This window comes from Macrosteles quadrilineatus, unplaced genomic scaffold (assembly GCF_028750875.1).
Source record: "Macrosteles quadrilineatus isolate MER2022 unplaced genomic scaffold, UCM_ALF_1.0 Scaffold_7__1_contigs__length_78375512, whole genome shotgun sequence".
Taxonomy (NCBI): Eukaryota; Metazoa; Arthropoda; class Insecta; order Hemiptera; family Cicadellidae; genus Macrosteles; species Macrosteles quadrilineatus.
The window spans coordinates 70,237,643-70,262,073 of record NW_026542600.1 but is presented as its reverse complement, the minus strand read 5'-3'; the positions used below and the strand labels follow the sequence as shown (position 1 = coordinate 70,262,073).

General features: G+C 31.7%; 1 protein-coding gene and 1 long non-coding RNA gene across 6 annotated transcripts in view; one reads left to right on the top strand and one right to left on the bottom strand.

Moving 5' to 3' along the window:
* Positions 1–6,961, top strand: part of LOC128997961 (IQ motif and SEC7 domain-containing protein 1) — a 52,926-nt gene extending 45,965 nt beyond the window's left edge. For all 4 annotated transcript variants that reach the window (XM_054423830.1, XM_054423828.1, XM_054423829.1 and 1 more), the window contains one exon: positions 2,872–6,961. In XM_054423830.1, coding sequence (XP_054279805.1) covers positions 2,872–3,104 — 233 coding nt within the window. In that variant the 3' untranslated portion in view covers positions 3,105–6,961. The remainder of the gene's footprint in view (positions 1–2,871) is intronic.
* Positions 6,962–8,939: 1,978 nt separating this feature from the next.
* Positions 8,940–23,902, bottom strand: LOC128998388 (uncharacterized). Of its 2 annotated transcripts, none has more exons than XR_008491199.1 (3): positions 23,843–23,902; positions 11,465–11,542; positions 8,940–9,607 (listed from the first exon to the last, which is right to left on the bottom strand). It is a non-coding gene; the product is annotated as an uncharacterized LOC128998388 (long non-coding RNA). The 2 variants fall into 2 exon arrangements; XR_008491200.1 differs by lacking the exon at positions 23,843–23,902 and adding an exon at positions 13,492–13,615.
* Positions 23,903–24,431: the final 529 nt, after the last annotated feature.

Sequence of the window (24,431 nt, the reverse complement as noted above, 5' to 3'; positions counted from 1 at the left end):
ATGAAACATTATCTTAAAAGCTGAAACTGTATTTTAAAGTCAACTAGCTCATAGACTAAATTTATTCAATCTTCAAAACAAATTTAACCGGGTTTCAGATTTCCCGGCTGATTTTGACTATGAGTATTTACCATTACTAAGGCCTGTGCAGGTATATTCCGCAAGAACTTTGAAATGCCGCCATTTTGTAGTGGATGAACCTTTTTTGACGCGGTTTCCGGCAATGAACTCCACTTGACCAGACCTTTAAAATGATGTGCATATCAACCTACGCTTACATTAAAGATTATGTACCTACTCCTCATGGGCCGTCCCCTGGTGAAGGTACAAAAATGGTAATGCTTGCAAAAAGTAGTTGTCATACATATAAGTTGATGTGAAAGGTCTGAATTTTCTAACGAATTTACTTAAAAAGATATCAAGCCGTTTCCAGACTTTTTTGTCACCCTGTATATATTTTGCGCAAAAGATATATATTCTATAAATTACAGATGTAAAAAAGATATTTTTTAGTTTTCTATTTTTTATTAATTTTTTTGTCTGTATACATATTATAGGCCGTCCGGGAAGGGTTAAGTTTGTGTTGTGTACATAATTTGTTTTATTTAATTCTCCATCCTCATTTAGTTTTACAATATTTGTTTATAAATTATGTTGATCTTATCACGACCTTATGACATTGATACTGTACAAATAACCTTTATGAACTAAATACAACCTAATACGTACGTTATTGTTAGCTATTCAGAACTACTGGGTCTTGCTCATTACATTTGACAAGTAAATTACGTCAACTAACTTGAATCATGATAATTTCCCAATACATTCAAATCCTGAACTGTTCTAAGCAGTTTTTAATTCTTTAAACATTCTTCATTCATTATTACGTATTAGTAGTTAATGATAAGACTAATTTACAAATTGGTAGTAGCATTATTTATCAAGGGCCCACCTTCTGCTAGGCACATTCTTTGCCTAAGGTTTTGTAAAAAGGCTATTAGGCTATAATTTAAATATAACTTATTTTACAGTAAATATTCATGAGCGAGACTTAATATTTACACATTTTGTAAAAAGCCATAAAACACTATATCATCGACCTAGATGAGGATAGAAAAACAAGCAAATAATAAATACACCCTGTTGATTTTTTTACAATTTATACCAAAGATTGGAACTGTAAATATGGAAAGGCATTTTATTCTCTTTGATTGGTTTTGACTAGTTATACGAGTGCTGTCCAGACACGTAACATGCTTTGATTGTACAAAAGTAAATTTAAGGTCATAATTTTCCACATAAAAAATATCTATATATTTTTCTTGTATCTCTTTCTTACTTTCAAGTTTTATTGGATGTAGAACTAAAAAAAATTGCATAGAGCAATACATGTTTTACTCTCTGAACAGCCCTCGTAATAATATAGAACTTGTAAATATATGTTACCTAGAAAAATAGGAATTATTTACATTTGGCATATAACAGTTTTTAAAGGTATTCACCAGTCAGATGCGTAGCCAGGAATATATATGGGGGAATACTGGGAAGGTCAATATAAAAAAATAATTTTGTAAAATTGAATTACAAAAAGGTTTTTACCCCAAAAGTATTAGGGTCTCTTTGTCTGTAGGCCTTACGAAGTATACTTGTAACACACATAAATATTGAACTGAATTTGAGCCTGATCATGTTTTTCCCTGTACAGGTTTTAGACTTTTATCAGTTTTCATAAGCGAACATAAAGTTTTGAGAATGCAATGTGTACATAAATAACCTTAACAATTTTTTAAAGATTTTTTTTTCAGTAAAAATTTTACATTATTTGCTGTAGTTAATAAAGTATAATGTAGTGTTGGCCTTATGTTTGGAGTTTACTAGACCATTTAATAAATAAAAAATTATCATTGGCACAAAATAAGTTAGTGAAGTTTGCACATAAATTATACTGAAATTTAAGAAAGTTGATCTTACCTGAAAGAAGTAAAATCCAAATGCAGTAGAACCTTGATTATCCAGGGTAACCACGGTTAATCCAACATGCCATAAAAATATATTACAATCCCATAAAAATAGCGTTAAACTGTATAAATGGACGTTAATGTAATAATTTGCATATTACATCATCAATATACAATTAGTAGGCTATTGCGCAATCATGATATGTTCAGTAATAAAAGCTGTAACGTTTAAACTTACGGCTTACTCAAAATTTTACTCAAACAAAAAATTCCAAACACTGTTCAGCAATTAAATCACGTAAAGAACAGAACAATAGAAATTCTAGTACACTACTGTTAGTAATCATAGGCTACTGCTACATGCTGGTTCAGGACAGAAGAATGTCGATAAAAACATAACATTAAGATAAATCATAAAAAAAGTATTTAACCATAGTACTTAACGATAATAATTACAGTTGTAAAATAAGATAAAGATAATAACTCAAGGTGTCATGGTTACTGATTGCCCAATCACAAACTGTTGTGAAATAGCAAGCCACTGCAGACAGATGTGCAAGGAGCTGTCGATTGTCTGTCAGTGCAAGAGGATAGCTTCAGAAGCTATCGATGGCTATATGTTTGTTTTGCCTTCATTTTTTTTTGTCAAATGAACTGTGATGTTTCAAAACAATAAAACTGTATATAAAAAATGGTCACAAATAATTAAATATACAGCTTATTTCAACATATTAGACTGAAGAAACACAATTTATAAAATTTTCTTGGTATTTTTGAGGTTATGTAGCATAGTTTTAGAGGCATCTATTGACCACGGTTGATCCGCCCCCGGTTAATCGAGATTCTACTGTACTTTACTAGTCTTGTTATATACCCCTGGCTACGACCCTGAGTGAGGGAGGATGTATTTCAGTTGTAGGAGAGAAGGCCACATGTCAGCGCAGAGGTAGCGTGGGGTCACTAGACTCTGGCATGTCTGTCAGTTTCCAATCCACGTCAGCGTCAACAGTCAGTCGAGACTCCTCTCCGCACTGCAAGGCGGGAGGTCCACCCAAGCATCAGCAGAGTTTTCTAGGAGGTCTCTTCGCCAAGAGAGAGCGCAAAGCCTCCCGCGCTGAGGAGTTTGCCCGAGCAACACAAGTTTAACATTCAGAGAAGAGGGGTTCCGTCTCCTCCCTCGCAGTCCAATTTTTCAGAAGAAAGAGTTCTACCGTTCCGTCAGATTTTCAGACTAATTAATATTCGACTAGCGAGCGCTCTATTTTTTATATTTGGATTTTTTAACTAAACTCGTCTGATATTCCGAGTTCGTATTTCAAAGCAGGTGTGTTCATAAACTTCTTTGTCACCGAAGTTTTGAGTTATCTATTTTTTGTAGGTTAGATTTTTCCGATCTGTACATTTCAATGTAAAAGTGTATAAAATACAAATTACAGCTTAGGATTTATGAGTATTGAGCTCGAATGTGATAGTTTCTCAAATCCCTATAGACGGTTTTGTTAGGAGAGATTCTTTTCTAAGAACAAACTGATTCGATGAAGACTGAAGTCAAAAGGTTGTTACAATGGTATTTTTAGAGAAGACAGTTCTTACCAGTGCCAATCAAGAACTAAACAAGGATACCAAAGTATTGGTTTTTTGTCATTTTTGAGCTTGAAACGAGAAAAATCTACAAACGTCTAGTGTTGTATTTTTATCATCATAAATTCGAGTTCCCGTCCTATGTACAATTATATTGTTCACTTTGTCTCATATAATCGGTGTAACACAATACTGGTTTAGTCATATAGAGGGACTTTAATGAATTATTGTAGATTTTCAAATCCTGTGTGTAGCAATATCTTTGTTTTAGTCATAAGTATTTTTTTAGTTTACGTAAAAATTGGTTTTTCATAACTAACATTTTGTAAAATAACTACAAAGCTTTATGTATCTCGATATTGTACTGATTAGTGTTTAAACACCGTTGTGTTTGTATTTAGGTATTATTGTTTGTTACAATTATGATTCCACATTTAAAAGTATATTTTTCACATGTTAATACAAATATCTTTTTAAAACAGTAGAAACGAGATTTTACAAAAACCATTTATTGAATTTGTACAAAAAATTACAAATAGATTGAACACTGAGCTATAAGAAATATAAGTAATTCTTAGTAACATCTTTAAAACATTAAGTACATGGTGCCTTCTTTTTCTTGGAATGCCAAGTGTACATTTCTATAGCAAATTTGTTTCCTGTTTAATAAATAATGTAATTAAGAACATTCAATTTTTTGGCTGAATCTCCTATGTGGTTAAAATACATCTCTTTATATTTATGTGTTTACTGTACATCATTACATCAAATTCATCCTTCAACTCTAAACACTCAAGAAATTTATGTGTTTGACTAATCATAAAAAAGTTTGTTAAAACTGCTCTTGTCTTAGTTTTAACGTCTTTAGTCATGTAATCTGTGTATGTAGTTTTTTTTATAAATATGCCTTAGATTAATTTTTTTATTTGGTGTTATTTAATTCTAAAATAGTCTCAAGTAATGTTAAGTTACCTTGATATTTTTTGTATTGTTTTGAGAAAACTGATAGAAAATATAGTCAGGATATTAAACACACCCTTTCACCTTAAATTTCTTTATAAAAAAGAGTTTAACATCTCTAAAAGAAATAATAAAAGTACACTGATATGAATCGGTTTGTCTGTAACTATAAATCGACCACCAACAAATTGAGGCTTGATTTGGACAAAATCTCCACATTTAATATTTTTCAAAATAATAATACAAGAAGCTTAAAAAAGTAGATAATCAGGTTAGCTTCAGTCCATTTGATTATTTAAATTTCAAATATTTTTTTACCATGCAACATGTTTATATCATTTAATTTTACATGTTAAAAGGTCAAAACAATTTATTTCCTGTCCGAGGGATTGTCTCAAAAGTTTTTTACTCCAAGAATCATATTTATTTCGTTTTTGCTCTTTCTGTGTGAATGTTTTCTTATCCTATAAAGTGTTATGTCAAATCAAATATTACATAAATCTGAAATAACAGTAAAACTAAGCCTCAACATTTTGTATTTGTTACTCACTTGTTGATTAAATTAATCTTAACACCAAAATTTTTCAAAATATTTATTGGTGGATTGATTTTTAGTGTTATTCCTTGCGATAAAGCGTACAGTTAATTACACTCAGTGCAAATCAATTTTATATATATTCCATTGCGGTAAAATTGTGTATCTGTTTGCACAGTATTTTCTTCCCATTTATTTTCCATGTTCTTACAATATGCTCGAAAATAAATTGTGCTGAAATTGTAAGATTTATCTATTTCAAGATTCAAATAGTCTTTATTCAATATATAACATGTATAAAACATACATGTATCTGAAAAGAGTCAAAATCTATATATAAATCATATACATTAAAACATAAATCTACGCAAATGTCCATTATGAGAAGTAAACGGAAATTCAAATTAAATATTTTTTTTATCTACAAATTTGTTTAATGAATAAAAAGGATTTTTTATTTAGATTACTGACTTGATTGTTTACAACATATACAAGTCGAAGTTAGCAAATTCAGTTAGACTCAGGTAACAACGTGTTCAATATAATACGTCATCCATTCAATTTGAAACTATATTCTTAGTGTTCTTGAAGATTATGTATAGTTTTGGTTAATTTGTTTAAAGAGATGGGGTGGTCTCTAACAGTTTCTAGAAATAAATTTGATGATTTTCATTTGTAAAGACAGTAGTATGATGGTTACCCGTGACAAAAAATAATGCTCTTTTTAGTTAGTTAGCAACATGTCCGCAAAAACATACCTCAAATGAAAGAGAAGTATTTAAAAAACACAGTAAACTGTAACAATCATAAGTTGAAATAACTGATCTAGTAAAAACTCCAGTTGATATAGGTTTCAACGCCATTTATTTTGGTGCATATTGTATTTAATGTTTATATTTGGTATCACAATACTAAATTCAACCTTACAGTTAAATAAGTATATTTTTCCTTGTGTTGTTATGAATTGTGTAACTAGTTTAAAGTTTATGTTTGTTACTAATCAAACATTGTGTTAATATTACTAATGAAATAAAAAAGTGACATTTGGTGTAAGAGTTTGAGAGATAACTTGTTTGGTTAACCAGTAGGATCGATATGTATAATTTATATTTCTTTTTAGATCTGATAATATTCATTATTCTTGTTAGTTTCGGTTTTTATTGTTACAATATAATATTGTTGGATTTCCTTAATCTCCGTAAAATGGGAAATTTCATAGTCTCTTGCAACAACTGCAAATAGGCTTACCATGCATAAATAGTTTGCAAGCTAAAACTTTGGTCAAAAATTATTTTCACTTTTCTCACTTTCACAGTAATTTAAAGAAAACCAATGTAAAAACCTTTAAACAATTTACTGATGATGAATTTTTATTATTTTACTAGATGGTTCTGTGATGCGATGAATTACTTAAAACCAAAGGTCAAATTTATTTGTATTAAGCTAGTCGTTTTGTCACCTACATCTTCAACCATGTAATATAATCTGTTATTAGATTTAATTCATTTAACTAGTCTATCTGTGTAATTACCAACTAGTGTAAAGTATATATACATAATACACCTTGTGTATATGCATATTATGTATATATATAACCGTATTTAATATTGTAATTTTAAATTAACCTAAGCGTGGTAAGTAAGAGGGTTTGTACCTCAAATCGTCATTTGTTAGACATGATATTTTTTTATGATGTAGTGGTTTTGTCTACTTACTATCGACAAAGTGGTCTTTATTTTGCTAACTTATGTTATGCTAACAATGATTTCAAATAAATACTTTTGGTAAATTCTCATATTTGTAACTCACTAGTTTTTTAATCCAAGATATGTATTATTTTGAAAACTAAATCTACATTAACTATAGTAATTTAATTCTTAGTTCAACTTTCTTTGTTGTGATTGAGCTTATGGAACTTGTACTAAGGCTACATAAATCAATTAATAAAATGTTTATTATTCAACAATCTGTTTGTTTCCTAACCCGAATTCAAATGTGTAGTCATTGATGTTGATCTTTCATCGTACTGCCGAGAAAAATGGCTGCTTTTACATGCTATGCAGGGATAACTTATAACTGCAATAACTCTTATTTATCCCTAAGCTCCCCGTGAATCATATATAATTAGTCAAGGGCATTAGTAGTGTATGATTTTCTGATGATTTCGGAAACAGGTGTGTGTTTGGAAAAAATAGGAACTTGGAAAATAGATGAACAAGATTATGCTATTGGACTTGGTGAAATTTGGAGTTCGTGAAACGCTCCCGTTCATACACACGCAATAGTTATTTGTTCAACTATTGGGCAAAGTGAATCTTCTTTAAACAAGCAAAAAATGTTAACGCATAAGGCTTGAGTCATATTTCAAATTATATTGTGCCAGAGTTAAAAAAGTCTGAACAATAAGAAGTTATTTCAATCAAAAGCAAATGGTAATAAATGGTATCAGCAAACTGACACATACTTTCTCCCATAAGCTTGTAAACAACCTTTATCATGGGTAAGTGGTAGGAGTAACTATGATATACTATAGGGATAAATCACAAAAGTTGCAATAACTTTTGAACCGTAATTGTTACAGCAATGGGGTTTGTTGCACTATTTTTGCAAAAAAAATAATAAGGACCATAACATTTTAATCAAAACTGGCTTTTTTCCTAAAATTCAATATTTTGCTATTTTATGGCAAATAACATAAGTTACAATAACTTTTCAACCGTACTTTTAACGGAAATGGGAACTAAGGACCATAACATACTAATTTTAATCAAAACTGGTCTTTTTTCTTAAATGAAATTTTTTTATGGGGAAATAACACAAGTTACAATAACTGTTCAACCGTAATTTTTACGGAAATGGAATTTGTACCGTTTGTTCAGAATTTAAAGAAATATAACATTTTAAAGTTTTATCAAAATCGCTCGGGCCGTTTTTGAGAAAATCCAATTTTTTCCCGTTATTTTCTAGTTTTTATAGGAAAATTACCATTAAAAATCACCATAAAAATTATGAAAAAATTTAAAAAACGCCTGGAGATAATGTCCATTATTGTATTGTATAATGTCCAGATATACATATAATGTATATATGGACATATAATGTCGAGATATAACGTCCATAAATAAATAAGTCAACATCAAAACAGTGTTTCTTAAACTAATAATCGCTAGCGACTGCGTCTCCGTCTTCTGGCAAAATAGACTAACCTGAAACAATGAAAAGCAGTGGGCAGCAATTGACGCGGAGCGATTATTGCTGAGCGATAGACGCACCAGACGCTTCTGGCAAAACGGGCCTTAAAAACTGAATTGAAAAGGCTAGTTTTTTTAAATGGTAAAATAATTTAGGGTAGGTACTGATTGTATATTGATTACCATTACAGAAGGTAGTTAGTTATTGGTTGAACCATCATATAGATTGTTAATTTGTCTATCTAGAAAATTGAAAAATTTCTATCTAATTCTCAATAAATATAACAAAATCTTTTCGCACCTGAAGTAGGTGTCAGTTCAAAATTATAATGGTAAATCAAACTTTTCCAAGAAGGAATACATACACATGTTTTATTTTACCTCAAGGAGAAGTTAATCTAAGAGATAACTGATGTTTTTAAGAGTCTGGTTTCTGATAGCTGGTTGTAGTTGTACAGTCAATTTCTAATTTTAGTGTTTGCGTTAATCAAATCCATACAGTACCAGAATATTTAGACATAAAAAAATGGTGTGTTCAAAACGGAGAGTTATTAAGTAGTCGTAACATACGTATAAACCTCTTTAATCCCTGATTATCAGACACAAATTTGTTGATAAAAACATTGCTTTTGTCATAGCAAAATTAAAAACAAATTAACAACGGCCATATACCAGAAAGTAACTAAGGGAGTTTGGAAATAACAAGTTCACAGATTGAGTATCTCTTGCTTTTATTAATAGTACTAATAGTTCATACATAAATACTATTTAATAATGGAACATTACTAATAAACATAAAATCTTCAATCAATAATCCTACTTTGCCAGAGGCCACATTGAAACTTATGGTACACAATAACCATTTGAGGAAGTGTTACAAAACTAGTAAACTAGTAGTATTATCCTTATTGCACTCAGGCGAACATAAATAAATATGTCTTTACACTCAAAATACTTAAACAGGTGAATGTTTACACCTAATGGATTACTGATTGAAACATCAAACTGTACATTACAATGACATATTTGTAACAACAGTCCAGAACACAAACATTGTGCATTTCAAAGTATTGATGATCTATACAAAATATAAATTTCTTTATGATTTTAACCTACAAAACTTCAAGATCAAGGCTTTTACCTCAAAGCTAATTGATTTAACTAAAAAGTGGGAAAGATACAAAAATTATATATTAATACTTGGTAGAGAAATTAAAGGAAGATCAGGCATTGGATCGGAGGGATAGAAGACTTATGATTTAGTTTTGTCTTCTGGTGGACATGAGCTGCTTGACGCTGAACGATGACAAGGTGATGCCCAGGCCTGCCAACACGAAAGCTGTCTGCATTACAAGTCTGTCTTGCGGCGTCCTTAGTCCATTCTGAAATTATATTACCAAAATAAGCCATCAACTACATAACTTTGGTACTTTCTGGTTTTACAGAGTAGGCTACCTATACATAAAAATTCAACACCTGCCGTAAAAAAGTTGGGGCTTTTAAAGGGATTTTCCGATACATCAAACACATAGTTTGCAAGGATACTTTTTGTGTTAAAAATATAAATAAATGACACAACTAAGCTACAGAAGCGAAAATGGAGATGAACAAATTTAGTAAAAATTAAATTATTTAACTAGGTACTGCATGAAACTGTTTTCAGCAGATAGAAGACATTGCATATCACAGTTTACAGTTAAATGAAATTAGTTTTTACCACACAACTCACATGAAAATTAAATTATTTAACTAGGTACTACATGAAACTGTTTTCAGCAGATAGAAGACATTGCACATTGAACACCACAGTTTACAGTTAAATGAAATTAGTTTTTACCACACAACTCAGTCAGGCCCCATGTTTTTCATGTAACACACGCTCTGGGCCCCGAGAGATATTTGCGCCCCTCCGCCCTTACCTTATGGGGGAATTTTCCTCTTCCTTAAGCCCCCAAACAAACCAAAAACCACTTGCGCCCCTGGTACCGGGTGCATTTACTAAAAGGGCCTTACACAGTAAGAAGATGGTTTCAATACTCTTTGAAGACCAGAAAGTCTTTGTTTACAGATAGGGACCAGTAAAGTCAACTGGTGAAAGGTAAAGTCAGATGAAGTGTCGTAAATTTAGTTCTCACTCTTATGGCAACTTACTCAAAATGGTATCACGAGTTTCTCGAGTGAGCTAATCAACAAAAATCTGACAAGACTGGCCAAGCGCATTGCAATTACACAAATTAATATTGAAAAGGTTTAACAGTGTTATAAACAGTAGGCAATTCTGTTAAAACATGTTAAAATAGTGTACTGTACATTAAACTGCTGTGATTAGATTTTTAGGTTGTGTTTTAATTATCCTGTATATTAGTTGCTGGTAGTGTGGCAAAAAGTATTGTTCGCATCTTTTCTGGGAAAGTGATTATAGTTCCCACATACCAAGCTATCATGCTTGCAACACCTATTTCCAGCTTTGTACCGTAAACATCAACTTCTGGTCTTTGTAGCATAAACACAATCATAATTCCCAACCTTGAATTGTAAACACCTACTTCCCAACCTTGAAACGCAAACACCTACTTCCCAACCTTGAAGCGTAAACACCTACTTCCCAGCCTTGTAGCGTAAACACCTACTTCCCAACCTTGAAGCGTAAACACCTACTTCCCAGATTTGTAGTGTGATATATTATAACAGTACCGCTTCTAGCCATCTCTAATCTTCCATATCATGTTCACTCCCAAAAAAACTTAAAGTTTTCCAGCATAAAAGTGTCTCTACTTTCAGACAACTGCTTTTTTATTGAAAAATTATAAACATTTTCATGGATTTGGAAAAATTAGGGATACCTACATTAAAGTATTCTGTAAAGTTTTAAGGAGATTGAGGGTACCTAAAACAACTTCATGAAGCTTAGAGCATATATTCTGAGTAGCCTACAGTAGAGGGTTGATATATCACAATTTCACGATACTTGATCACCACCACTTACCGTACCATCTTTTTTGTATATTTACCATCTTGTGAGTAACAGTTTAAGCGTAAATATATTTTTTAAGTGTTGTAAGACGTTTCTTTTATTTACTTTCCGTAAATTTAATAACACGTACAATGCTGATCAAGAAGTTATATAGATACTTGATCGTCCACAGGGATAATTGGATAACCAATGATTGGATGTTCAAGACTGTAATGAACGATATGATTGAAAACAAACTACCTTATTCACTGAGGTTCTAGCTTACCTGTGCGTATGAGAATCTCACAGCATATTGGAGGGTACGCGACAGATGCATTGCCGTTAGCTCACGTCAGTGGCTAGCCTGAAACAACATGTTTAATTAAGAGACTTTTTCACCCTTTTCACTAAAAGATGCTGTAAAACATGTCTTTGAAGATACGTTTCAGACACTACTTGTAGGTACTGAATTTGTTTTTATACAATCCTATAGGCTAACATTAATTATTTTTTTTCAAATTACAAGTTAATTTATGTTTGAAATGCAAAACAACAATGTTTAAAATGCATTGCAAGGTTACAGGGACATGAAATAACTCTTTTTTTGGATAACCTATCTTAATATCTCTATACAACTAACTGGATACACAAAATCTGTTACATAAAATAATTGACAATTGTTTTCTGAACTTTATCTTCATCGTGTATGGGATCTGTGTTGTCGTCTATACATCATCCCGTTAGTTAAGCCGGACCAACTATCCACGCAGCAAGGACGATTCCGATTGCCTAACTAATTTTCCAATTGATGTGAAATTTTTAATATGGTTTCAATTAACCTGGGTTTTGGTTTAAAGAGGTGCAATTGAAAGAGGTTTTGCTATTAAGAACAAATTTTGTTCTTACTGAGTACATAATATCAATAATTACTGTCGAAATATATCGTTAATAAATGTACAAAAACGTAAATTTTGGAGATAATTTATACTGGTAATTAGTTTTTTTTTACATAATTGTTTTTAAATACTAATAAACTTACTGTACTTATATATATGCTAACTGTATATTATGCTTTATCAGAGATCGAAAACAATTGGTATCAAAGGTGTTTACTAAGGCCATTCTTTCAATGAAATGAAAGTAGGTATTTTTTTTTACAAACGAAAAATTGTATACATCTATAACACCAAATTGTACTCATTGAACAGTGGCCCTAATTTTACTAGTTTCAGCAGGTAAATTCAATGAGAAATTAATACATTTTGATTTATAAAACAGAAAGAAATGGATATGGTAAATTATTTGAAGATAAGTCATATAAGAGAAATAAATAAATGTATGGCATTTCATTAGGCATGGAGCGTTGGATGAGTGTACAACGTGCGTTTGCTGTAAAGGCATATTACAAAAACATGGATAGTGTGGTTAGTGCTCAGAGCACTGTCTGTTGTGAGCTCAGTCTATCGCCACGGGCTCCCGTGCCATCAAGGAAAGCTATCCTACTTTGGGTGAATAAATTTGAAGCCACTGCTAGCACGCCAAAGCACTACAAAACGATTGCTGGGGTTCTGCAAACGCTAAAAACCGTCATAGGTGGATTTTGTCTCAGAATTTCAATGTGTGCAAAAACCAAGGACACCATTTTACTGACACTGTATTAAGGGAATTTATTATTTCTTAGGTGAAACATTCATTTCCTTTTAAGATTTATATTAAAACAACTATCTTTTTTAACTAAATGGATTATTTATGATTTTTAAAAATCGTGCCGTTTCACTGCCTCATCCTGTACAAATTAAATAATCAAATCTACTACAGCTTGGTTTCTGTACTTAAACAACATAATTTCATATATGATCAGCTGATTTCCACATCATAAACAAAACAATAAATCTTTGAAATAAGCTATTTAACACCTAATTTGGTAAAATCTTAGCTCTGGAATATAAAATTATCACATATTATTAAGTAAGTACATTCTGACGACTTTACATGAACACATTTTATGACTTATTTTAAAGAAGGAACATTTCACTCAGTGCCTTTAACGTGATTTCACATTTAAAAAACATATTTACCTCGGTCGTAATTTTATATTTTAAATACCAGAGTTGTATGGTCTTAAAACCTTTTTTTTATGTAAACTAAACCAAATAAATATTTTATAAATCAGAATATTTTGAGCTGTAACAGTCAAAATGTTTTAACACAAAATAGGGCTATTACACTTGTTTGTAGTAGTTCTTCCTAAAAACTTGTGAATTAAAAAAAATTGAATATTTTAGTAATATTCAGTTGTACACCGCAACTCACCAATAATGTTGTTGACCAGTTCAAAGTTACAGAGATACTGATGCAAATGTCGTAACAACAGCATTGGAGGGTGATAAACATCTAAATATAATCTAGCATCCTACAGTCAACGCTCTCAATGGACAGAGTGCTAACACTAACACGCAGTGTACATCATCATTTAACCCCATGTACGATTAAAAACTCGTGATTAACTGTTATTTTGCAATAGAATTTTTTGTAAGCTGATTGTGCAATTGTATACGTTAATGGTTTTAAAATAAAATTCATGTACGGTTAATAAAGAGTTCCTCAAGTTTTAGTTTATTTTTGAGAGAAAATCACAAAAGGTTTTATAGACACGGGTTAAATAAATTAAGATAATTATTCATGGCTCCAACTGTAGGAAGTTAGAAAGTAACTTGATGTTAAAATAATGAAATAATTACGGATTAATCGATAAACACTCGTAACAATTTTGTCTTGTTTACAAGCTATCTTTACGACTGATTCAAAAAAACTTACAAAGGCTGTTATGCTGAAGTAACTTTAGTAAATAAATAGTACTTCTTTTAATAAAGACGGGTTTCCTAGCAGCTGAATTTGGCTGCCAAATACAGCTGTTTTTCGGCACAAACTCTTTAAACAAGGGTCTAATACCCGTTTTCCTAGCTTCCAAATTCGGCAAATCGGCAGGGGTTGCTACCTTGAGAACGAAGGTACTCAAACACTCACAAAGTTATTAATTAAGCATTTTTACAAACGATTACAATTACTGTAATGAAAATTAACATTAAATTGATGTAGAAAATAAAAACAAGCAATCCTCAGGTGATTAAAGTGAACCATATAAATCGGTTCATTAATAAATTTCTTTTAGAAGCTTGTGTTCAGATTCATTCAGTATTAAAGACCTGCAATCTATAATAATTGTAATCATACAGGGTGTTCATTTGAAAACTTTCCATATCTGTTGTGTGCAAAGGTAAGACTTTTAACACTTGTTTGTTCAGCTTTCTTTTATTCTTCAAATTTGAGATTTTTTTAAAATTAGAAAATAACATGGAAAATGCCCTTACTACAAGTTATCTTAAAGAGTAGATCAAGAATAAGCTTGGAAAGAAATTTGGCGCTGTTCTGTTCAGTAGTTCGGGTAATACGGTACTTAACTTCAAAGTCCTTTTTTAAAACGTTTTGACCCACCCTGTAAATACGGTTAAAGATAATTAAATTTTGTTTGCACCAAAATCAGGGTGATTAGACCTTTAGATTGATGTATCACCCAACCCATGTTTACATTTGAAAATTTCTCAAAAAGCACCCCTACCCGGGAAATTAGGCCCTTTTGGGGCATTTTTCGAAATTGAAAATAATTTTATTGGATTTGGCATGTCAAAATTAGGGGGAAATGAGAACAAACAAGTGTTAAAAGCCTTACCTTTGCACACAACAGATATGGAAATTTTTCAAATGAACACCCTGTATATTCATAACCAGAGGTGTAGTGGGGCAGGAAGTTCCTACTCTACTTTTTCCAAAAATTGTATATACTAATCGGTGACCTGTGTTTTTCTGAGACAACAGGCACAGGAAAATTTACGACTGCACCACTGTTTCAAACATGTAGGCCTACATATGCAAACAACATCTAAATCAACAACTCAAAAAATAAATCACATTAGGAGTGAATATGACTATCCCTTTTTATGCAATTATAAAAATAGATGTGTGACATAAATAGAATTTTTAATAAGCGAGAAACCTTAAAATTTTGTCTCAAGTGTTGAGAAACAGCAAGTCATGTGGCACCAGACGCCGGTCACGAGAAAACCCTGATTTATTTTTAGTAAATCCTCCGACTGCCAATGTCAAGCACAGACCGTCATCTGTTTTGCACAACTTAAAATACACAGCTACTTATAGTCTATTCTTCTTTGACTATAAATTGAAATTGTACTTTTAGTAAGCATATACAACACACAAATATTAGGAGAAAAAGCATGTTTTCGCTCATCTTTTATCATTTTATTCAAGATACAGATAGGAATGTTATTTTATATCTATCCTTTGAATTTCTGAGTAGGGTTGCATTTCCCTAACCTTACATATTAAGAAAGGCCGGTTATTTACACTATTTTATGTGACCACAATTTATAATTTAAAACACATTTTACACTTGCTATTTACAATTTATATTTCTAAAATATGTGATGTGGAAAATGTAAAGGGATCTCTTGTCGGGAATTTTCAATTTTGAGTTACATATTTGAATTCCTAATTAAATTTCAAATCACTTTATGCAAGTCCTATGCATCTACGAGTTCTTTTGTTAAAGTTATAGGACTTTTGTTGTTATGGCGAAATAACATTGAGCGTCAAGAGGTACCTTTTATCAGACCGTGCAGAGGCTAACAAAATGATTTATTTCAAGCTTAACTTACATCTTCGGTTCAATATTTTAACCGATATTCTCCTGTTCTATGTCAAATGAGGTATAACAATCGATAAAAAGCCGAATTTTGATACTTTCGACCTTAACCACTTATATCGGCCGTACTGGAAATTTTGCATCGGCGACAAGAGGTCCCTTTTCAATTTCCACATCACATATACCGTATGGATATTGTTTTCTAAAACTTTATAATTGAATAGAATAGTTTATACTTAGGCCTATCCGAAAAATCATATTGGGCTTAGCTAAAGCACTTTAACCTTAAGCTATAATACTAAGAGGATGTTAAAAGCTTATACTCTTCATACAAAATAATATAAAAGTACATTGAATTTAATTTGCAGACGATTTTTAACCCCTAAACAAATTTACATCATAGTTATAAAATAAAACCAATATTTATCGTGGTTACATTGTCTAAGGCTTTTCTAAATTTTTAATATTCTTGCAATCATCCTGAATGTAAGATAAGAACACATTTTAACTCACTTAAGCGTCACAAAATTACAACTTTAAAAGTGGCCTTCTTTCTAAAAAAAATTTTCAGAATTTTAGCTAATATAATTTGATATACCATAATTTCAACTTAAACTTTTAATAAAATTTCTGTTTCATTTAGTGGTGACATGTTTTTTAACTGATATAATTTTAGTGATGTGATTAAATTATTTTTAAATTTAAATAGATGATAAAATACTTACAATTGGTTGAAAGAAGTAAACTAAGCACGTTTAAATTAATACGTAGCAAAAAATAATACAACACCAACACAATTTCAAAGCAATAAAATTGAAATGGGCTTAAATTATGTTTTATTACGATTTCTAATGATTCAATACTGTTGATTTTCCTAACTACAAACCTAAACTGTCCAATTTCGTCAAATCAATTCCTTAAATAGCAACGTAAGAATAAATGAAGATCAAAAAGCACTATGTAGAAATTGTTTGATTAGAACTGTAAACAAAGATCTTAATTATTAGGCAATTCAGTTATCAATGAGTTGAAAGTGAGGTCAAGTATCAAAATTAGACTGCCTGTGTTTGAACATGGACTTAACGGTAGTATACTTTGGGCTTCAAATTGCACTTTAGACAATGTCATAGATTTTGCAAGTTTTGCAAGAAGGTCATCCATCTATGATGAGTGTGTATTGGTAATAGTGGCTGGAGCAATAATAAATAAGCAAATTAGAGATTGTATAAATTCAAACATCAGCAATTTAGTGGGTAAAAATGTAATTCCAGTTTAGTGAAATATAAATATGTGTTAGCGAATTTCCTATATACGGAATAAGCTATTACCGTAGTCTCATAGTAAGACCTGGACCTGGGACCGATTTACTTTTTCGTTTTGAGGTCCCCAGAGGCCAAAAACACCATCCGTTCAAATTCGTATATGTATATATTTATATATGTGTGTCCGTTAGCACGATAACTCGATCAAAAATGATCCTATTTTGATGAAATTCGGTATAAACGTGTAAACCTACATTTATTCGAACGAGTTCGCGAACCAGCATGATCGGACTATGGGAACAGGGGGTTTATGGGGTAAAATGAAAATAAATAAACTGTCGTAGCTTGCTTGTTTGACTATGGACATATTTTAATGAAATTTTGAAATTTTGTTTACTCCATACTAAGCTATTGATATTTTAATAAAAAACCCCTATTTTCTTCCCTGTAGCAGCAAACCTACATTCATTAAAATTAATGATATTTAAATCTACATATATATGTATAGTGGAAGCTGTAAAAATGAAAACTATCCCCCCCCATCAAAAAACTAACCAGAAAAATAACAATTACAAAATTAGATGAGCTAAAAGTATCACTTGGCAATCAAGACTGGTCATACATATACAACCCCGGATGTGAATAAAAAATATAACTACCTAGTTAAAACTATCCAAGGAAAAATAGAAGAAATCATGCCCAAAACCTACGTAATCAGCTGCCTTGTAATCACTTGATCCAGAGGGTGATTGAAGGCATGCTTCTTCTTGAAGATTAGAGATTATTGGTATTACATTTTCAGATCTGTCTAGTTCCTCATGTGCTTCCAAGTTTTCATTGGTATTTTGGTGAGCGCAACTATTTCCAAAACTCTTGTAACGCCTTCGGTTATTGTTTATGTCAGACGTATGTGAACCAGCGTCTTTACTCCTGGACAGTTTTTACGTGTCCCTTAGCTTTCACACATTCATCTGTTCGTTCAGATATTGCATTTTCAGGTGAAATTCTTCTATCATAAACATCTTTACTTAGGTCAGTCACCTCTGAATTTTGCTTTTACCGACATTTCTTTATTTCCGTCCCTTATCAGACTCTTGGACACTGAAGCAGATCCTCGAGACGAGGAACATTGCTGAGTTGGAGGTGAATGAGACTACATTGGGCTCTTTTCAAGGCCACGTTTCGAATGTGTAGGTAGCTCAGAAAAGCTACCTTCAGACAAATTATTACAACTGCGATTCTCAACAGAGTTTCCTTTACCATGGGAGCTAAGAACATACAGTATCTTTTCAGCTCAGAAAAGCTACCTTCAGACAAATTATTACAACTGCGATTCTCAACAGAGTTTCCTTTACCATGTGAGCTAAGAACATACAGTATCTTTCCAGCTCAGAAAAGCTACCTTCAGACAAATTATTACCACTGCGATTCTCAACAGAGTTTACTTTACCACGGGAGCTAAGAACATATCTTTCCCGGTACAATGAATAGTGTGGCTTTTATCTAGATGGAGATCTATCGGAGCCTGACATTTTTTACATTCAAGTAGGCCTATTTTAACAGATTTACCACTCAATTACAAAATAACTGGACTGTTCATACAAACAAAATAGAGCACTGTTATCTTCTCAAAGGTAACGTAGGAATGTAGTACGTAATGATCATCTGCATCGATTCCCATTCTACAGAAGTAGAGTTAACGACCGCAGGGGTGAGGGCATGGAAAGCGCTTCTTCAAACGTAGCATCCAAATCATCTACCGTTGACCGTTCATCATCAGCTGCCTCGTAATCACTTGATCCAGAGGGTGATTGAAGGCATGCTATAATAACAAAAACAATAAAAAAATATTTTGGAATGACAAGCTTGTAAAATTAAGATTTACATTATGTCAGGCAGAACAAAAATATTTATTGACGAATAAAGATCTACACAAGGAACAACACAAAAGGCTGAAAAGATGCTATGACTTGGAAATTAAATTTCAAAAAAGTAACTCAATTATTGAGAAAATAAAAAATGCCCCCAATAAAAATAAAGAACTATGGACAACCATAAATAGAGAAAGGAATCCCAATAAAAAACATAACGAAGGGATACAACTAATAGATGAAGACCAACTTACCAGAGAAAACCTACTGAGACACTAAATACCGACTTTGACAACCTACCGGACATGACACTACCCAAACCAGACTCTCTATCAGAATTCAAGACCATAACCAAGAAAGAGCTTGAGCAAATGCTATCTAAGCTACCCCCTAAAAATTCCTCAGGGATAGATGAGATAACTAACAAAATGATAAAGCATTGCAAAAATCAGATAGTTGAGCCACTTCTAAATGTTATAAATGCATCAATTAGACAGGCAACTGTACCAGACCTAGCAAAAATAGCCCTAGTCTATCCAAAATACAAGAAAGAGAGAAGACAAATATATCAAACTATAGACCAATATATATCCTACCAACACTGTCTAAATACATAGAAAAAAACATACATAACCAATTGATAAACTTTCTAGAAAATAATAATAACATTTCTCAATCACAGCATAGATTTCGAAATGGTAAATCTACCAACACAGCATTAGCAACCCTTTGTGATAAAATAACTGATATATGGGAAAATAAATCCCAAGCAACCGGTATCTTTTTAGACATAGAAAAAGCATTTGACAGCTTGGACAGGAAAATCCTTATAAAAAAACTTCAACAACTTAATATCACTCATAAAGCATTAGATTGGATACAAAACTATTTAACTAACAGGAAGCAACAAGTCAAAATAGAATACACAAAGAACTACTATGAAATTAAATACAGGTCTAAACTACGGACAACCTATCAAGGAATTCCACAGGGCTTTATACTAGGCCCCCTGTTTTTCTTAACATATATAAATTCATTTCCCACCAATTTTACAGAAGACCTGTATAATGTTTGCAGACGGCACAACAATCATCACACCAACAGTAAAAATCCAGAACTTCAAAAATCCAAAACTAACAAAACCCTGCAAATCTCTACAGCTATTTGCAACGAAATACACTTAACAATAAATAAACAGAAAACAATAGTAATAAACTTCAAACATACAAACCATAACAATGAAATTTTAACTGCAGATGAAAACTCACAAACTAACACTAAGTTTCTTTGGATAATATTGGACAAAAACCTAACATGGCATGATCACCTTTTAAAACTAGGTGAAAAATTGTCACAAGTTGTATATGCGTTAAGAAGAATTAGAAGCCTAACAAACAAAGAAATCACTATAACTGCTTATCATGCAATTTTTTCATCACATATCAGATATGGCATCATAGCCTGGGACTCTGCAGATGAAATCCACATCAAGAAAATAATAACCTTACAGAAGAAAGCAATTCGAATATAGAACAAATCGATCAAGATGAACCACAAACCCACTGCAAACTTCTTTTTATCGAAAACCGAATCCAAACTGTAATCTCCCTTAACCTTTTTGAAACTATTACCTCAATCAACTCAAATCCTCCCCAACTCCGAATTCAATGTCATAACTACAACATCAGAAACAAAGCAAACCTAGACTTAGGGTACCATAGGCTAAACAAAACCAGCAAAACTCCAAACAACATGGGGATCAAAATGTTTAATCTCTTGCCAAAAAAACTCAAAGAAATAAGTGAAAATAAAACTTTTAAAAAACAACTCAAACAATACCTAATTGAACGACAATATTTATAAATTAATTGACTTTATTAACGAACACAAATATAACCTAAACAACAAATAGGAAAGCAAGGCTCAAGTACCTACACTCTCACACACATCCACTTTCACAAGAAATCTTGACGATTCCCCTGTCTACGAGGACGGCGGAGAAGACATCAATGGTAAATGCTACTTATTTAATACGCAAGCAGGTTTTTTGTGACAATTAGGCCTACTCCTCCGAAACTACTGAACCGATTGACGTGTTTTGGTGTCATTGGAAAGGGCGTAATGTGAAGTTGTGCAGGAAATTTTCTATGGAAATAATTTGAAAGTGAGGCCCTGGGGTCCTTTAAAGTTTCATATTCCTCCATAAGATTAACATGGGAAACAAACATTGTTATGAAACTCCAGCTTTTGTCAGAAATTAAAAGTGAGAAGAAGAACATATGTTAATGTAAACAGTCAATAAGTTTGCTAATTTAACAGTTTGCTACAAACATTTACTGACTTAGTTGAAATTAAATAATTACTATTAGAATTTGGGTTGGCGTAAATGTTACAATAGTAAAAAGCAAGAGAGCTTGGATAATTTGATATAGGCTACTACAAAGAAAACTGAATTAACACTGTGCTGCATTTCTTAGTAATCATTGAAAGAGCAAACTATGGAAACATAGGAAAGTCATAGAACACAACCAAGGAAAAGAAAATAGAATTAATGTTTTTTTTTAGAATTTATAATCGTTATTGAACAACCTAATGCGGGTATGAGTAAGGCTATTTGTAGAAAACACTAAAAATAAGATCAGCTTTTGAAAAATGATAAGATATTTACAAGAAATGTTGATTATATTGATCTGTTATGTACATCTTGAGTATTTCCATCATCTTTGAGTAAAATCTTTTAAAGTCATCGGAAATTATGACTGTTAAATTAGTTAAATTAGATGTTTTAAAATAACACAGCTGTAATACTTAGCAATTGCTCGAATTCGAGCAACCGGTACACCAGTAGGAAATACATATGCCAATTTTAAGGGAATAATTTAGTGGAATTCCACTCAGATATATGGAAATTTGCTTAGTCTGCAGGTTTGCTGCAGCGGGGGTATTTTTATCTTGCAAGAAGCTGAGAAAAGTCAAGGATTTTCTCACCTACAGATATGTATTTATATGTATATAGATATGTATGCAGTATGTATTTTTTTCAACAGTAACACCTGTCATTATATTTCACCCCTTCCCATGGTTAAGGATGGATTCATAGAGTTCTGGTCTATATGACCATATGCAACTCACGTACAAAAAATGTGTGGACTCCTTATAGTCTAGTGAAAAGAGGTCTGTTAACTTACAAACGTTCCGGTAGTTCTAAATTTTTTATATGTTGTCTAGGATCTGTTTAAAATACAATATGCACAATTCTCCCCCATCCGCGCCAGCCGCCTTATTGGAAAAATCGAAAAATCTGTACCGGTACTTTCTAGAGATTTTCTCATATCTCCGTTTTGGTGCATTTGGCAAAAAAACATGTAAAGGCAATGTTGTAAACAGTTAAATTACCTATAATACAAGTTTAACAATTAGTTTCTGGGACTTATTGATACCAAAATATTAAACTTTTTTAACAAATCAAATTTTTTGATATTTTTCCAAATTTCTAACTTTAGGCCTAGATAGCTGTAATTCAGTAACAGCCTAATCTAGAAAAAGTATAACAATCAAATTTATAGAGAATTTAATTAACTACAAAATGCTTCTATTTATTTGGGGCTAAAAAAACAAACAAAACAAATTAAAAGAATTGGTCTATTTTTTCACTTTTGTGACTTAAAAATTGTAGAGGGCAGATTTTTTATTTTTCCGCATGCACTTTCCACCAAAAACTGTCATTGGGTACGGGGCTAACTCATACTTTAGGAGTTTAGAGACATCTTCATCACTTTTCTTGCTGATAAGTGAACTCTGGGAAATCGTCAATAATGTAGCTCAAAACCTACTACTGACTTTTTTTTGCATTGGGTTAAGATGGTTTACATAACTATTACCAATTTAGACCTTAAATATACTTATATTTGGACTAAACTATTAATAAGAAACCATACAAATCATACAATGATAGGCCTAAAACAACAGGACTTTGCAATTATTCGTGTAAATCAAGATTTTTTTCTTTAATCCTAAAAACGCTGTAACTTTTGACCTACATCATATATAAATTACGTATGTGTATATATAAATGAAGAAAATTTAATTATCTACAACTTTTGATCTCTGAAAAAATAACAAGTAAGGAGAAAAAAATAAGATTTTAACAAAAAATTTAGGTGAACAATTATTTCCGAACATTATATCTTTTTGAGCGCGGATATCTCTAAAACTAATGATTTTGACAACAAAACGAATCACATTCATGTCCAAGGTTAACTCATTAACTTACATCATAGGCCCTATACTCAGCAGAGTAAGAGTAGAAGTAAATCAATACTAGACCTACAGTAAATATCAACAACCATGACAGCAAACAAAAAACATCTGATGAAATATTATGATAGATTAAAACATGATACAAATAAACAAAAAGTAATGTAGCCTGTGGATGAAAAAGAAGGGAATTTTAATTATAAGTTAAAGTTTTTTTAATAATCTGAAGGTCTCCCTTAGTCCTAAGTGTAAATTGTTACATATATTTTTATATAATTAGTCTCTTACATAGCTGAAAATCAGCTCACGGAGCTCACGTGATAATCTAATACTTTTTACAGAAAGAATTGACTTAGCCTAATGAATTTAGTGAAAGCATAGCAGGGCCTAAAGTTTACTGAAATATTATGAGCAAATAGTTGGTGTAACAAGAATACATGGTATGTAGTACAAGACAGAATGAACTATACTTAAATATAGAAACAGTCAAAAGCATTGGGATGGAAGATGTAATCTTAATTTAGGGAAAGTAATTTGATGAAATAAAGATTTACCTTGCCTTATGATAACGCCTCGGGGGAAAGAGAAGAAGAAGATGAAGATATAGAAAAGAAAAGAACAATTGTTCTTGTTGTTCTCTCTCCAATATTCAGTACAAAGGCGAACAGTGAACCAAAATATTGAAAAATATTTGCTCTTCTTAGATCATTGGCTATGACTGATTAAGAAATTATAAAATGAATAATGACTATCCTTCACCAACGAGCACAGCAATATTGTATTTGTATATTATTTAGTAGATCTTTGTATTAAAACAATGATCCCAATATTAGTCATTGATTGTGTACATTTATATAGCTAACAAATTGTAAACTAACAAAAAACTTTTAAGAAAGCAACCATATTCTAGTGTACATCGAGGCTGCCTGGTCTATTTAACCGAAGCCTGCAAAGTAAACTAGAGAAAAATAGTTATTTGTGTAACTAGTGAGCAAAGTAGCACTTTGCTGCACACGGCGGCTCGTGCGGAATGTATTTCGAATGCAGCAACGAAAATGATCATAAACTATTAACACGAAATGACAGGTTAAATCGTAGTTATTATAATAGTCAATCAGCTGATCATAGTATAATTATTATTTT